At 39.8% G+C, this 16,911-nt stretch overlaps 1 protein-coding gene across 8 annotated transcripts in view; it reads left to right on the forward strand.

The window, feature by feature from the left end:
- Positions 1-1,734: 1,734 nt before the first annotated feature.
- The window catches only part of SUVH4 (histone-lysine N-methyltransferase, H3 lysine-9 specific SUVH4-like protein), a 50,687-nt gene continuing 35,510 nt past the window's right edge, over positions 1,735-16,911 (forward strand). For 2 of the 8 annotated variants that reach the window (XM_010250934.3, XM_088904029.1), the window contains exons 1-5: positions 1,736-2,674; positions 4,606-4,674; positions 6,556-6,624; positions 8,538-8,592; positions 14,439-14,548. In XM_010250934.3, coding sequence (XP_010249236.2) covers positions 2,168-2,674; positions 4,606-4,674; positions 6,556-6,624; positions 8,538-8,592; positions 14,439-14,548 — 810 coding nt within the window. In that variant the 5' untranslated portion in view covers positions 1,736-2,167. Of the gene's footprint in view, positions 2,675-4,605; positions 4,675-6,555; positions 6,625-8,537; positions 8,593-14,438; positions 14,549-16,911 lie in introns of all 8 variants that reach the window. The other 6 variants (XM_088904030.1, XM_088904032.1, XM_010250936.3 and 3 more) reach the window with 5 other exon arrangements.

Genomic DNA, 16,911 nt, shown 5'->3' on the forward strand with positions numbered 1-16,911 from the left:
AGAGGTAGGGTCAGAAATGTGATTAAATGTGTCCTTCCCCTCCCCCCTCAAAAAAAAAAAACTTTAAGGATCATTCTGTAATATTCTTCCAACTCCTAAATTTTTTTTTGTTTATTTATCTTTAAAAATCTATAATAGATCTGAACCTTTCTGCCCCATTTCTCTCCAAACCCTACCCTATCTCATTTTCTTGTTTAACTCCCCCCCCCCCCCCCAAAAAAAAAAAAAAAAAAACGTTGAGTTTTCTTTCTTTTGGTAAAAGAAAATGGTTTGCAGTTTTGTGAAGGTAGGTTTTTAAAGAGGTTGAGAAGAAAAGAAAATGCTGTTAGTGAATAAGTTTTCAAGGTTGTGAGCTGCTGATGAAATTGGATAAATCATTATACCTTCAAGCTCCATTCATTTGCCATTCAGTAGGGGCTAAATTGGTAAAATAGGCAATTGATCATAATCCCTACGTTTGTATGCCACTGTGTTGAATCTCATGGTAAGTCAAGATACGGGAGGGCATCAATTGCCCACTATCCTCTTGGAAGGTAGGTAATTAACTTATCCACACACCTATAACACACTCTCACTCTCACCTCTCTTTTTACCTTAATAGCGTGTATTGCACAAGAATGCTAGAAGAGTAGAATTTCACTTTTTTTTTTTTTTTGAAAGCCTTTAAGCAATTTCGTTCAACTTTCAATTTCAGTTAAATCCTTAATCAACACAGAAGAATTAAATAAATTCATAAATAGAGGACTAGGTTTTGGCTATGTGGTGAACTACCTGATTATCAGATCTTGGAATAAAAGTAACTGAAAAACCATCAAGGTGATTGAGAAGACTTCTACAACTAGATAAGAAAATAATAATAGTTAAAGGAGGATGAGAGTTTTTCTCAAACAAAAATTTGATAATTGATTCATTATCACATTCAAAAATAGTATGAGAGAAATCCATGGAAATTGCGAATTTGATACCCTCGCAAGTGAAATCCGGGGAACACTTGCCTCCATGAATTTTAATTGATTAAAACTCTTCCCGTATCATGTATTTCTGGCATAATAGATTTCCCTATTATTTTATCACGTAGAGATAAAGCAATTAAGGTTTTTTGGTAAGACTACGCAATAACGCAAGCCTCGGGGTAGGTCTGCCTTCCGGTTCATCAACTTCATCCGTTATCAAAGGGCCCCAATGAATCGATGAGCACACGGGCAGGCCGTTCGAGGAGACTGCTCGCGCCCTGGCGAGCCAATGGTCGATCGTGTTATATATATATATATATATATATATATATTATATTTTTAATTTTTTGAATTGCCGTGATTTTGAACTTCTGACCGTTAGAATGGTCGTATGAGTTTTTCCTTTTATCTGAGATTGAGGGGGAAACGGGGAATACAATAGGCCGGTGAAAAATTTTGAATTGAACATGGGTGGCTTGAGTTTTAACAGCCTCTTCCTGCTTCTAGAAATAAACGGTTTTTTTTTTTTTTTATTTTCCGAGCGGGCAGAGGCATGTAAATGTCCGTCATGTCCCTAAGGCCATAACGTTTATTTGCATTTTAGAGAGGCCGGATCTACTGTAAAGTTTCTACGCACGCAGCATCCAGCCGCATACTGGGAATATCTTCGTACATGCATGTTTAATTCATGTACATGATCTCAATGTATGGTTTAATTAGCATGCTTTCAGAGTATGTGCAAAATTTTTGCTTCTACCAAGGAATCCCGTCGCGAAAGCCGCATCTCGTCCGCATAGGGTTTAGAGTGCGGTCGAGAAATTTGCAACTATGTCCATTGATACAAGTCATACAACAACAACACAACCCACAACGCTGTCCTAAAATGTTTTTCCCGCCGGAGGGTGGGAGGCATTCGCTATTCGAATAAAAATGATGCGTCACTTTCACTATACACACATCTCCGTCTTTATTTTTTCGCCAGTATCATCTCCGAAACCCTAGTTTCCATCCAATCCACGACTCTTTCACGCAATGTTCACCGGATTTAGACGATAAAAATTTGAAATGAAAGCTGGCGGAACTTATTCCACATGGATTTGAAACTCGAGATTGATTGAGAGTTTTGCCGGTATTCTATTTGTTGCACGGATCTATAGAGTTTGATTAATCAAGGTCTGTTTTTTTTTTCAATCCTCATATAAAGTTTACAAGTAATGGATGTCCAATCAATTCCTCCTTCGGGATATTCCAATAACAATAAAGACAGTCGTTTGACATCTAGAAGGTCTCCGAGCGATGAGGAAATGGAAGATAAAGCGGCTGTCGTTACAGTGACAAGAGGTGTTGCGCAGAGAGTTCAAAAAACAGTATCCGAGAAAGCTTCAGTGGAGAGGAGGTTCAGTCCAAGGCTTCAAAACCGGGATAAAAGTAGAATACCTTCTTATTGCAGTACTCCGGAAAAGGAATCGTTGGATCCTGTAAAAGATAAAGTTGGAAAGAGAAAAACCAAAGTTTACGAAAGGAGAGGACGTTTGACAAACATAGGCGATGAACAGGCACAAGAGAATGGTTGTGAAATTCCTGCTCCACTGGGTCCTTCTGGTGTTCAGTGTGTAGATTCGGTCGATCCAGGTCTAACAGGTGCTCAAGAGAAAAGTGCCTATGCTAGGGTGAAGGAAACTTTGAGAACTTTTAATTCACATTACCTTCACTTTGTTCAGGTGAGTTTCACATAACTAATATACCATTTGTTGTGGAAAGTTTGCAATTCCGGTAGGTTATTTGGTCATCCATTCATTTTCATGGAACCAGGGATATATATGTTATCGTTGTCATTGCTGTCATTGTTCGGAGCATTACAACGCATATGATAATGCACCTTTCTGTTCGACAGAGCTAAGCATTGTTTTCCTATATTGCCCCATTTGTTCTGATACACGCAGAAGAAAGCTACAGGTCAAAGCCAATTGATTATTTGGCAGTCAATTGAAATTAAACATTACTTCATACGTTGCCTTGATTGTTCTGATTCAGTCGGAGGGAAATGGGGGTCAAAAAGGTATTGGGCTTTGTCGCAATTAAAGCAAAATGCTTTGAAATCTAAAACGCTTCAATGCATCCCACTTGATTTTGCCAGACGTTTAGCTCTCATGCACCTCGCTTGATTATAGCTGCCAATCATGCTACTATTGTAGTAGATGTTACTACTGAGAATAACAAGTTCAGGAAAAACCACAATTTGAAGTGTAAGATATCCATTGAGTCTAAGGATGATGTGGGCTCCATCAACTGCCAATCAATACTTCAAAATTACGATGGAAATATCAGGATTTTGGGGTCCCATGTTTCCTTTTCAGGGTAACCTGAATGGGATCTTCATACAAAAATGCTGAAATCTTGGAAAAATAACAGAGATAAGATTAAATACAGAAGCAGGAAATACATGGAATAATTAGGGACAATGAAAAGAAATAGAAAAATATAATACTAGAATTTACTATAAAGAATACAAATGGAGATGAGAGATTTGACATCCAAAGTGAATCATGTTCCTCGTATATGACAAGGGCATGGCTAGTGAAGGTGTCTTAATGAAATTTTCACTAAAAGTAGTGTCTGCCATTATGTGACACACTGACACCCGCATAGAGGTACCCAAGTAAACATAGTAAAGAATCAGTAAAGGATCCTTGGTTACAACAAATAAGCAGGCTTCAGAAACTAACTACAACTTTGTTTTTTATGTTTAATCTACATTTTCTAAACTAACTACAACTTGGTTACAACAAATAGGCTGCCACCTAATAATATCATTTTCTAGAAAGTATGGTAAACATGTCCGAAGTCTTAATCCAACATAATACCTTCACTAATTTGGATTCTATTATTGCCTCTTTTTTTTCAGTTCTTTTCCTTTGAAGATTCTTCTATTTCTTTCTTCCCATATTGTCCAGAAGACTGCAGTTCTACCACACCTCCTCCACATTGTTTTCCCTTTCTTTCTTGGTGGGATGAACCATGAAGATTTGAATAAACTTCCACATGAAATAGGGATTCAACCTGCAACCAAAGAGAGAGAAATTTTCTCAAGTGAAGAGATGTATACTAATATTACATATGAGATAAGAAAAAGTCTTAGCAAGAAGCTTGACAAGCTCATTTAGATGGGTTTCTCAATCAACCAATGGGAAGATATGCCCTAAAAGGGGGCACCTGGCCCAGGTTTTCAGCTGGGAGAGTAATTTTACTTTGCTTATTATTTCTTTAGTAAGGGCCAACTGATGCTGTTTTTCTGAATTTCCGATATCTTTGGAGTTTTCAATGGCAGGGGTTCCCCCTTATATACATTTTTCATATTACATGCACATTGCAAGATATGCATAAAAACTTGTGCTACATATGATAGCATTTGCTAACATGTACATTACAAGTAGTTAACATCAAACATTCAGTCATCAGAAAAAGGTCGTGCGTCCTTTGGATTAAAAAAACTGGGAACTGGCACCAGGAACCTGATTCCTGTACAATGAGCCAGAATTAGGGATTAATGATGATTTTGATGGTGGTTTCCTATACGGCAACGGGAGTGTTACCTTTATTAATTTCATAATTTGATGGAAGCAAAAACTGACCAATTTTTAATTTTGCATAGGAGGAGGAAAAGAGGTGCAAGAAAGTTGAAGCCAATGATCTGAAAGCTGACCATGGCACAAAATCTCAGGTTAGAATGTCATGTCCCCCCTTCCTTTTTCTCCCCTTGCTACTGGAGCTTATTTTTTTGTTTGTGTATGTTGATTTTATCATTGCTGCCTAAATTTGATTTGCATTTTTAGCTTTTCTTTCTTTCAATTTATTTTAAGTGAAAAATATGATTTTCTTCCCATTCCGGGCCATTGGTTTGTTTTTATATTGTGTGAGTGTCTGTCACTATATTGTAAGCTTGAACTTTGACCATGCGTTCTCATGTTTTTTTTTTTAAAATAAAACCTCACCTCTTATAATTTATCACCATATTAAGTCTTCTATGGGCTAATGATTAATCAATTTTCTTTATATGAGTTTTCTTTTAGTTTCTGCTTATGTGAACTTCTTGAGTGTCCTCAAGTCATGCATTTCTTAAGTCTTGTCCAAACTATATGGAGTTGGCTACATGAATTATGGGTGCTTAAATATTTTCTTATTACTTCCACCCAAGTCCTTTTCGGCTACCCCTGGATTTTTTAGCTTCTTCAAATTGTAACAGATCATATTTTCTAAGGTGCTGTAGATGGTCTTCTTTGCATGCAACCAAGCCATCTCAATCTTCACCTATTGGAGCTTCTCTTTGGTTCCTTCATATAACTTTATTTCTGATCTTGTTCTTTCTAGTTTTACAACTCATCCATCTAGGCTTTTTGAATTTCTGCCACACATTTTTTTTTGGATATGCTGTTTCTTAACTGCCAAACACTTTGTTCCATACAACATAGCTGGCATTATGATTTTTTTATAAAACTTTCCTTTTAGCTGAAGTGATTTCACTTATCACATAAGAATCTGGATGCATCCCTCCATTTTGCCCATCATGCTCTAATTCTATGGGTTACATCCTTCTCAATCTTTCCTTTGTTATGATTTATTGAACCAAGGTAATGGAAGAGGTTACATTTGAGTTATCTCTGTCTCCAATCCTAAGTGTACCCTGGTTTGCACTCTTATTATTATTAGATTTACATTGTATATATTCAGTTTTAGCCCCACTTATTTTGAAACCTATTGTTTCTAATGCAGTTGTCCATGCACCTAATTTTGCATTTAATCCTTTGCTAATTTCATCAATTAATACTATGTCATCAGCAATATAAAATGAACTTCATATACAACATAAATGAAGAAGTGCTCACATATAGTATACATTTATCCATGGTCACAAATGTATATTCATAAATGCATATTCTTGTTTCTTTTTTCTTTTAATGGAAACCATACAGAAGCATTTCAGGTGATTTAGTGTCCTACATTGTTATAGGTTGTTAGTTTCTTCTAGAATCATAATTATATTTACTCCCTTATGTGATTATTTTTTTTTTTTTTTGGTTTTTTTTTGAGATCAGGTTGTTGTGTATTACATGGTCAAGTTTTCATGTAGTTATTAATTGTTTTGATATTAAAATCAAATTGGAATATAACTTGATAACAAATGCAGTTGTACCCTTTTTTAATTAAAATAGAAGCAATCTTTTTTCATTTTATTTTTTTCTATCATCAAATGATTACTCAAAATATTCAATACTTTAACCCATCCAGGTAGCATAGCTCTGAAGCACTTTGACATTATCACATTTTTTAATGATATCATATTAGAAAGTTGTCGGAGTGCTGGATTTGGCACTGATGTTGAAAATAAGTTTATGTAATTCTTTTCCGCTTGTTTCTTTCCTTTCAATTACAATAAATGCTTGTAAACCCTGCTGCAATAAAGGTTGGTTTACTTGTTATTTTTTTGAATGGGAAGACAGGTTTACTTTATAGTTATCTCTTTTCCAGTTTTACTGGTCTGTAAGGAGTCCTAATGTTTACAGATATGCTCATTAATACTGTATGCTCTTGTCATTTTGTGCAGAAGAGGAAAGCATTGGAAGAGGAAAATAAACGGTCTTCCAAAAGACCTGATTTGAAGGCACTGACAAAGGTAAGATACAACACGATGTACTTGAAAATCTTCATTATTCCTATTCAAGGATCAAAGTTTTTCAACGTATTGTCTATTGACCTGTATTGGCCAAAACATATCGTATCAGTGACCCACCGATACACGAAATACAGGGAGTTTCGGGGTAAGAACTCTTTCATGGGGTAGCCATGCCTTATACTGACCCCCTGAACCTGTTTTTTAAGAAAAAAAACAAAAAAAAAGCACATGATATTAAAGTCTGATATGCCTTGTCTGGCAAATTGGACTATATCGATTCTAAACCTTGTTCCCATTGTTTAATGTAGTTATTGGCTCGCTGCCTGTGTTCTCCTCGTTGTTGTTATTTTAATCAGTGCCATTAAATAATTTTTATTGGGGAAAGAGAAAATTGACAGCATCACTATTAAGTTAGCAATTTCTTCAAGGTACAAACCTGAAGTACAAGAAGAATGGGCACCCTCTGCACAGCAAAGGGTTAAGCTAAATTTTGATGGGAGCTTACTTGGCAGCCCGGGGCCATCTGGAACAGGAGGAGCCATACAAGACACAGAAGGAAGACTCTTAGCCCTCTTTTTGTGGCCAATAGGGATGGGAGGTTCATTAGGGCCAATAGGGGTGGGAGGTTCATTAGGGGCCAATAGGGATGGGAGGTTCATTGAGATTGAGAAATCAATTGGGTCTCCACCGGATTGAAGAAGGGGATTCAAAATTGGTAATTGAATGGATGCATGGAGGCAGTTTTGGGGTCTAGACCTATAGACAAGCAATGGGAGAAATATGCTGGCTGGCAAGGGAGGTTGATGTAAAATTTAATTGTTAGAAGATCAACTAATGGCCTGGCTGATGGCTTAGCTAAACTGGGGTCAACCAGGGCTGAGTTTTTTTTTTTTTTTTTCGTATTTGTGGCGGGTTAGCACTTCCTTTTTAGGGTGCTTGTTACTGTTTATCATTATTAATTAATGAAACTTACCATTTCCAAGAAAAAAGGGAAAATTGGAAGATGACCCAAATCCTTTTATTCATTCCAAGAGAAAATAAGGGAAAAACTGAGAAGAGGTGAAAGAAATACATATGTATGTATAAATATACTAAGCTAGTGGAAAACTGAGTCCTTAGTGGACCACCTGTAGTATACTCGTTTGCAAGTCTGCAACTTCTTAGAGGAACTGGGAGCCTGAATGGAAAAGTTGTTTTCGAAGATTAAGGCTATGTTCGGCATGCTTTCAGCGAATTAGTTATGATGAAGTTTCTGACTCTAAGAATCAACTTTAAATTTGGATGGATGAAAATTGCTTGGACTAAAGCTTTTAACCAAATATTCGTGCTAGTCTTTCTAGTGATATGGCTTGGTTCATAGGGAGTGACTTGGAAGTCACAGTCAAGCACAATTATCTTGTGACTGTGGGATGCTTTAAGTATATCCCTTAAGCAGGGTTAAGATTTTTGCTTTAGCTGAATCTCTTATACTCACTAAGCCAGAGAGAGGCTTGCTGGCAATGTTGCTTAACACCTTTCTGACTCTTCTTTTGTTTTTCCAAAGCAAAGCCTTATTCATCTTGTTATCCCAACTTTAGTTATTCAATACAAAATCACCTTGCAGTTAACTATGTGTGGCACTTAATCTTGTGGATTAGCCTATACTATTTGCTTGCTTAGCTGAGTTTTTTCCCTTTTTTTCTTTTTTTTTATTTGTTTATTCGAAATCTTTGGAGACATATCATGATACCAATGGGTAACTTCCTGTATATTTATGACTTTGTATGAATCTGTGCTTAAACTTGCGAAGTACTTCAAGTTGTGCTGAGATGTCACTGAGTTGATGTTGCAGATTTCATGAGTTTGACAAACAGTTTATATTACAAAGTACTAATGGATGGCATTTTTTGTTTCCTTTTTTATCTCTCTGGCAGATGATGGATACTAAAGCTATTCTGTACCCAGCAAAAAGATTTGGTGATCTTCCAGGTTGGTGGCTTCCAAGTTCCACTTGTGTTTGTACTTGGCAGTTCTATATATGTGTTTATGTCTGTTTTCTATATAGTACTTTACTGAGTTTAATTGGCTAGTGTTGAAGTTTGACCTGCCATAGAATTCTGTCTTGTTCGTTGACTGTAGAGTAAAGTAGACAGCAAGAAGTAGGAGAGGAAAGAAGAAAAGAGAGAAGAGAGAAAAGAGAGAAAGGCTGGTTCGAATTAGGGAAAAAAGTTAATCCCTTGATTCGGCCAGACCTATTATTATATTATTGACTTATTGAAAAAGACTTGAGTGCCCTTCTTTAAGTAAGAGGCACTCGAACTAACATAACAGTACACATCAGCATTCTCAACAAGTACAAAGACTGAAATACCCCTTCACTAACACCACTAACACTCCCCCTCAAGCTGGTGAGTATATATCATATAATCCCAGCTTGTTACATATGTAGTCCACTCTCCCCCGACTCAAGCCTTTTGTAAACAAGTCTGCCCACTGGTTTCCCGTACTAACATATGCAGTTTCTATCACCCCATTCAGCACCTTCTCTCTCACAAAATGACAGTCAACTTCGATGTGCTTGGTTCTTTCATGAAACACTGGATTGGAAGAGATATGAACCGCTGCCTGATTGTCACAGTAGAGCTTCATTGGAGTACTGATGTCATATCCTATCTCCTGTAGAAGGTTCCTCAGCCACACTAGTTCACAAGCAGTATGTGCCATGGCCCTATATTCCGCTTCTGCACTGCTTCTTGCCACAACTGTTTGCTTCTTACTTTTCCATGTTACCAGGTTACCCCCCAGAAAGGTGCAATAGCCTGTGGTAGATCGTCTATCAGACATAGAACCTGCCCAATCAGCATCGGTGTATCCTTCTACTACCAGTTTTCCACCACTTCTGTACAGCAAACCACGACCAGGAGCTCCTTTCAGATACCTCACAATCCTTAGCACTGCATTCCAATGTGGGACCAAAGGTTTCTGCATGAACTGACTCACCACACTAACCGCAAATGAAATATCTGGCCGAGTAATGGTTAGATAGTTTAATTTGCCTACAAGTCGTCGGTATCTGCCAGGCTCTTCAAACACTTCACCTATATCACTGCTCAGCCTCGTATTTGTTTCCATAGGTGTCTCAGCCGGTTTAGTACCCAACAATCCTGTTTCTTCCAATAAATCAAGCACATATTTCCTCTGGCACAAATTAATGCCATGCTTAGATCTTGCTACCTCTATGCCCAAAAAGTATTTCAACTTGCCAAGGTCCTTTGTCTGAAAGTGTTCCTGTAGGAATGCCTTCAATCTGTCAATGCCCATTTTATCATTCCCAGTCACAACGATATCATCCACATACACCACCAATATTATTTTACCTGCCGAAGAGTCAAGACTGAAGACAGAGTGATCAACTTGGCACTGTTTCAGACCAAACTTCTTGACCACCTCACTGAACCTACCAAACCATGCTCGAGGGGACTGTTTAAGTCCATAAATAGCCTTCTTAAGTCTACATACCTTACCATCCTCCCCCTGAGCAACAAACCCAGGTGGTTGCTCCATGTAGACCTCCTCGAGCAAATCCCCATGCAAAAAGGCATTTTTGATATCGAGCTGATGGAGAGGCCAACCAGACATAGCTGCAAGAGAGATGACGACACGAACTGACCCTATCTTAGCAACCGGGGAGAACGTCTCCGTGTAGTCAATGCCATAGGTTTGGGAGTACCCTTTGGCAACCAGCCGCGCCTTCAGGCGCTCAACACGACCATCTGGCAAGTACTTAACACTATACACCCACTTACAACCGACAGCCTGCTTCCCAGGAGGAAGAGCGGTGAGATCCCAAGTGTGATTATGATGCAAAGCAGAGAGCTCTTCTTCCATAGCACGGCACCACTCTGGAGAGGTAAGGGCTTCCTGGACATCCTTAGGAACAACCACGGAGGATAACAAAGATATGAACTGGCGATGGGAAGCGGAGAGGTGGGTAAGTGAAACAAAATTGGAAATAGGGTGAAGGGTGCAAGTACGCTTACCTTTCCGTAAGGCAATAGGAAGATCTAGGTCGGAGGCTGGTGTCGAAGCTGGAGCTGGATCTGTCGACGGTGATGAAGCTGGAGGAGCTGCAGCCGGTACACGTGGGCGATGTGTATACACGTGACGGATGGGTGGACGGTCAACCAATGGTGGCACCGGAGGCAAGGACGTAGGCATGACTGGAACCAAAGGAGGTGGATCAGCCACAGGAAGAGGAAGAGGAGGTGGTGATGTGGGGGAAGCAGCAGCACCGGACCCCACGAAGAACGGAGTAGACTCAAAGAATGTAACATCAACACATACCAAGGAACGACGAGAACTAGGATGATAACACTTGTACATTTCTGAGTTCGGGAATAACCAAGGAAGATACACTTCATGGAACGTGCATCTAACTTGTCAGTCCCGGGACTCAGATTATGAACGAAGCAGACACACCCAAATACCCGAGGAGAAAGCGGAAACGGAGACATGTTGGGGAATAAGACACTAAAAGGAGAACGACCATCAAGGATAGATGTGGGCATCCGATTAATTAAGAAACAAGAGGTGAGCATTGCATCGCTCCAAAAAGTTTTGGGAACATTCATGTGGTGCATGAGGGAGCGTGCCGTTTCTACAAGATGGCGGTTCTTTCTCTCAGCAACCCCATTTTGTTGCGGAGTATAAGTACATGAAGTTTGGTGTATAATGCCATGTTGGTCCAAGTATTCTCGAAAAGATGAAGACAAGTATTCACGACCATTATCAGAACGGAAAATTTTGATGTGAACACCAAATTGATTGCGGATCTCAGCATAAAATTTCTGGAAGATGGAAAATAATTCACTTCTTTCTTTCATTAAATAGAGCCACGTCATTCTTGAACAGTCATCAACAAAAATAACAAAATATCGGTATCCATTATATGACATCACTTTATAAGGACCCCAAACATCTGAATGAATTAAAGAAAAAAGACTCGACACACGGTTATCGACCCTAGAACGAAAGGGAACACGATGGTGTTTCCCAAATTGACAAGACTCACAATCTAAAACAGAAAGTTGACTCAATGAAGGGACTAAGGACTGCAACACTTTCAGCGAAGGATGACCAAATCTACAGTGCCACTGGAGAGGAGAAATGGATGACTGAAGAGCCGTTGACGTTCGTCCACCACCATCAAGATAATACAGTCCACCGGCTTCATGCCCTCCACCAATCTTCATCCCCGTCTTGAGATCCTGAAAAACACACATAGAAGGGTAAAAAGTGATGGAGCACTTAAGTGACTTGGTCAGCTTACTAACAGACATAAGATTAAATGGAAGCTTAGGTACATATAAAACAGAGGATAGGGATACAGGGTCTAGGTCAACATTACCAACACCACAGATAGATGACGTGGAGCCATTAGCAAGGGTAACCGATTGTGATGTTGAGCAATGAGTGAGAGATGAAAACACACCTGGAGTTCCCGTCATGTGATCGGAGGCTCCAGAGTCAATAATCCAGGGGTTGGGTGTGGATGCCAAACAAGCCATACCTGAGTGTGCAAAGGAAGCTGTGTTCTGCTGCGACTTGGATTGAACAAACCTCTCATACTCATCACGAGGAACACTCACCATCTCCTTGCCTGGACCATCTGAGGGAGTAGAAGGCATCGGGTCAGCTGACCGTTTCTCCTGTGTAGGGCTGAAACTGGTGTCACTAGTCATGGCATGGTTGGCCCACGTCGAGGGAGGACCATGTAAGTCATAGCAGTAGTTAATGGTATGTCCATCCAAACCACAGTGAGTACACTTCCGTGGACCCGAGCCACGTCCTCTACCACGAGCTCCCCCTGAATCTCTGCCTCCAGTACGACCACCACCACGGATATGTGTAGATCCACCACTACCACTCCTGCCAGGCTGGGTTCCTCGAGTCCCACTTCTGCCACCTCGGCCTCTTGACACTGCAAATGCTGATTTATCGGAGACATTAGAGTCCATAGATCCAATGGAAGCCCTCCGAAGACGAGCAAACACCTCCTCTAAAGATGGAAGAGCAGATCCCCCTAGTATCTGGGCTCGTACTGGTTCATACTCAGACTTCAGCCCCACCAGAAACCGTGTTACATCAAGCTGCTCTCGCTGTTGCTGTTGAACTTTGACATCTGAAGTGAGAGGATGATAGACATTTAACTCATTACGGATATTCCTCACATTGGCATAGTACTCCTCAAGGCTCTGATTTCCCTGTTGCAGATTGAAGTATTCCTGATACAGTTGATATACCCTAGTGGTATTATCCTGACCTGAATACAGTTTCTTGGCATGATCCCACACCTCTTTGGCTGTGTCAAGAAACATGAAGTTCACACTGATTTTGGGTTCCATACTGTTCCACAACCATGTAATGATCTGTGCATCTTCCTGTTCCCAGTCTTCATACTCCTGAGAATTAGCGGGGGGTTTCTCCTCTCTTATATGCTTCACTTTCTTCTTCGCCTTCAGAAAAACCTCTACAGACTTGGCCCAAGGGACATAATTCTCTCCATTCAGTTTAATGGAGGTCATTTGGACATTCAGGTAGTCAGTAGATATCATGACACTAGGTTTACTATCACTGTTATCTGCCATTGCCGAACTCCCTTAATTCTGAGCACTGAATTAGGAGCACTACACACTGCACACTACACACAGACACTTCATCGAAATCTGCACACTGATTTCAACAGCTGAGAACTGCAACACCACAAACCCTACTCACCGAAGTCTGTACACTGATTTCAGCAGTATTAAATGTTGAAAACTACAACACCACAACCCCTACTCACCGAGGTCTACACACTGATTTCAGCGATATCAAAAGCTGAAAACCACACTTGTAACACCACCAACATTAATCCACAACTATAGGAAGCTTCACCATTAAGTAGACACTATTGCCATTCGAATCACACACAAACCAGAATAAACCCTAGCATAAACCCTAGCATACTGCAATCTGAGAACCCATCATGCGAACTGTACTACACCTCTCATGTATTCCATAACAAAAAAAAAAAATATATAAAAAAAAAAACTTTACCTCATCGCCTGAAGGCCAACCATACGAAGGGCTGAGACACCACTGCACCACACGTACCAGCCCTAACTAGGGCTTAGAAACCACAGCAACCAATCACCAACGACACAATCGGAGGCATAGAGACCTCCTAGGGAAGAGGGCGATCACTCCTTTTCAGCCCTTTTCCCAGTCTCCAACTCACAACTGAGAACCCCAAGTGAAACCCTAATTCGAATGCGCAGAAGGCAGAATTCTAGCAAGTCTGATTTGGTGAACCTAGCTCTGATACCATGTTGAAGTTTGACCTGCCATAGAATTCTGTCTTGTTCGTTGACTGTAGAGTAAAGTAGACAGCAAGAAGTAGGAGAGGAAAGAAGAAAAGAGAGAAGAGAGAAAAGAGAGAAAGGCTGGTTCGAATTAGGGAAAAAAGTTAATCCCTTGATTCGGCCAGACCTATTATTATATTATTGACTTATTGAAAAAGACTTGAGTGCCCTTCTTTAAGTAAGAGGCACTCGAACTAACATAACAGTACACATCAGCATTCTCAACAAGTACAAAGACTGAAATACCCCTTCACTAACACCACTAACAGCTAGAATTCAACATTTTCTTTTCTTATCTATAAAGTATTACTTGTATGATGAGTTAAGTGTTCTTTCATTGTCACATGTCATAAAAAAGTGTTCTTCGTCGTTATTATGTCAGAAGTTGAAATTTGTCACCGAAGATATTAATTGATGCCTTTATGATGGCAGGCATTGATGTTGGGCATCAGTTTTTTTCACGAGCTGAAATGGTTGCTATAGGTTTCCACAGCCACTGGCTGAATGGCATTGATTACATGGGAAATTCCTATAGAAAATTGGTAATGTGTCTAATAGATATTTGTGCAATTATTATTAGAAAGGAAAAAAGGTTCTATAATCTACTTCTCATTTATATCACTTATTATTTCTGCATTTCTTAGTTTTATGGATGAAATGAGCTCCTTTGCTTAAGTTGTCTAGGCTCAGAAGACATGAAACAGTCATTACTATTAATCTAACAAGATTCCTTCCAGAAGAGCCATGTTGAATAATAGCCCCAAGAAACAGTTTTTTTTTTTTTTATATTTTTTCAAATGTGTAATCAGTTGGACTCACTGGAATGATGTGATAGAGAATATGTAGGAGAGTCTTGAACCAGCTTCTAGGATATGGCTAGAGATTTCCTTCTCTCTACCCCACAAAATGGATTTATATGCAGTCCATGTGGAAAATTTTCTTTTTAGAGGACTCTGTTATTCTTCTGGTTTGGTTTACTTAGGGCAGTGGAGATTTTGCATTCAGAAAATAACCATGGATTTAAAGTCTTGAACTGCTTTGATTTGACTCAACTAAGAATTGCACTAAAATTGGAGAAAACCAGTAACTTGGGTATTTTCTAGCCAATCAAAATTAGAGAAAAGCAGACATTCCTGTTGCATCCTCTTCCTTTGGGGTTCTTGGCACAAAGAGATTTTACTTTGATAGGATAGCAGTGCAAGACAAAATTCTGACACTAGATCATGTGAATATAGCCTTAAATGCCAACTCTTTGGGTTGGCTACGGAGATGCTCTTTTAACATAATTACCAATCAACTAAAAGAGTTAAGTTTGTAGTTAAATTTCACATTTCTTATATTAAATAGAGAAAGGTTGATTAAATTTTAATTCTGTACTTATCAAGACCATTGGACACTTGGGCAGAACTAGGTGGAGCCAATGAAACCAATGTATATCATGAGTAATTGTTTAAATTTCTGTATATGGCTGTTTTGCTCTTATAAAATTACTTTACCTTTTCCAAATTAAAATAATTATAGAAGCTAAGCAAAATAGTTGCATTAAAAATTAATCACTAGATTTTGTAATTGCAAACAGGATTTGTGTATCTCTTTTGGAATTAATTCTGTATTAGGACAGGTTGAATCAACTCATTATGCTGCTAATCAGTTGACCTTACAAGCAAACTCAGTACATTTGACCAAGTATAGATCTAAAGAAGGAACTAATAAAAAAGAAGGTTGCTTTAAATTCTTAAAAGAATAGTTTTCAACTTGGTTCAACGAAAACTTATATCAACTTTAGCTTAAAAGTATTAAAATGCAGAATTAAATTATTATATCTGCTTCTAATGGTGGCATCTGTTTTTTTGGATCATTAAAAGAAAATATTTATTGATAAAGGAAGGGTGCCTTTACATTATTGAGTAGCCTCGGCTACCCCTTACAACAGAAGACAGAAAAACTCCAATAGTTTTGCTTTTCTATGTTACAGCTGTGCCCAAAACACTTGTTCTCTGTTCACCCCTTGTTTTTCCAACTGATCGGCTAGGTTGTCGGCTGACCTTGGAACCCACTGAATTAATAACTACAGGTGTTTTGACAGTTTTCTAAATTTTTTCATCTTTTTTCTTGTAGAGAGATTGGGTTGAATGGGCCCTGATGATGCGCAATCCGGCCGGTCTTAGTTGTCAGCGATCTTGCCTCTGAACCGAGTAACAGGGAACCTGAAACGGAGGAGATGAGGAAGCTCCGGGGAGGACCCAGTGTAAAGGCTCCGAAGCTTAAGTTAGAATCCTTCAAAGGCAAGATAAACCAGATAGCGCAAAGTTTGCATACCTCCTCTTTGGGGGTGGAGAGCCTTTTATAACCACCTCGCGCACTCACTCCTAGACTCCTGTCAGGTCGGGGATGAGTATTTCCGTGCTTCTGCCAGTCCGGGCATCATCGCCTCTGCTGGGGCAGAACCGTCACTGCTCCTTTTGTCGGAGCCGTCTCTGTAACTGGAGGCAGTGGTGACAGGTGACGGTGGCAGGTGGCCGTTGGAAATGTGGCCGTCAAGCGTTAGATCCCAAGTCAGTCAGGTGCGCTGCCCTTGGATACGGACTCCTTCGGTGTCAGGTACGGCGTGGTTCGTCCAGTTCAATGCTCCGGAAGCGAAGTGCCTGGAGTGGTGCGTGAGGCAAAGTCTTGAGTTCGGATAAGGGGTGGCCCCGAACTGTCATAAGACGGGCCAGTTCGGGTCTTTGCTTTGTGTGACTCGGGGTCAAAAGGGAGAGTTCGGGCTCCTCGCAGGGAGTCCGATCACTAAGTATGGAGCTCGGGCACCTTGCGGAGAGTTCGACCACTAAGTAGGGAGTTCGGGCACTAAGTAGGGAGCTCGGGCTTCTTGCTGGGGAGTTCGAACTCCAAGTAGGGAGTTTGG

Source organism: Nelumbo nucifera, chromosome 4, assembly GCF_055504915.1.
Source record: "Nelumbo nucifera cultivar China Antique chromosome 4, China Antique-T2T, whole genome shotgun sequence".
Classification (NCBI taxonomy): Eukaryota; Viridiplantae; Streptophyta; class Magnoliopsida; order Proteales; family Nelumbonaceae; genus Nelumbo; species Nelumbo nucifera.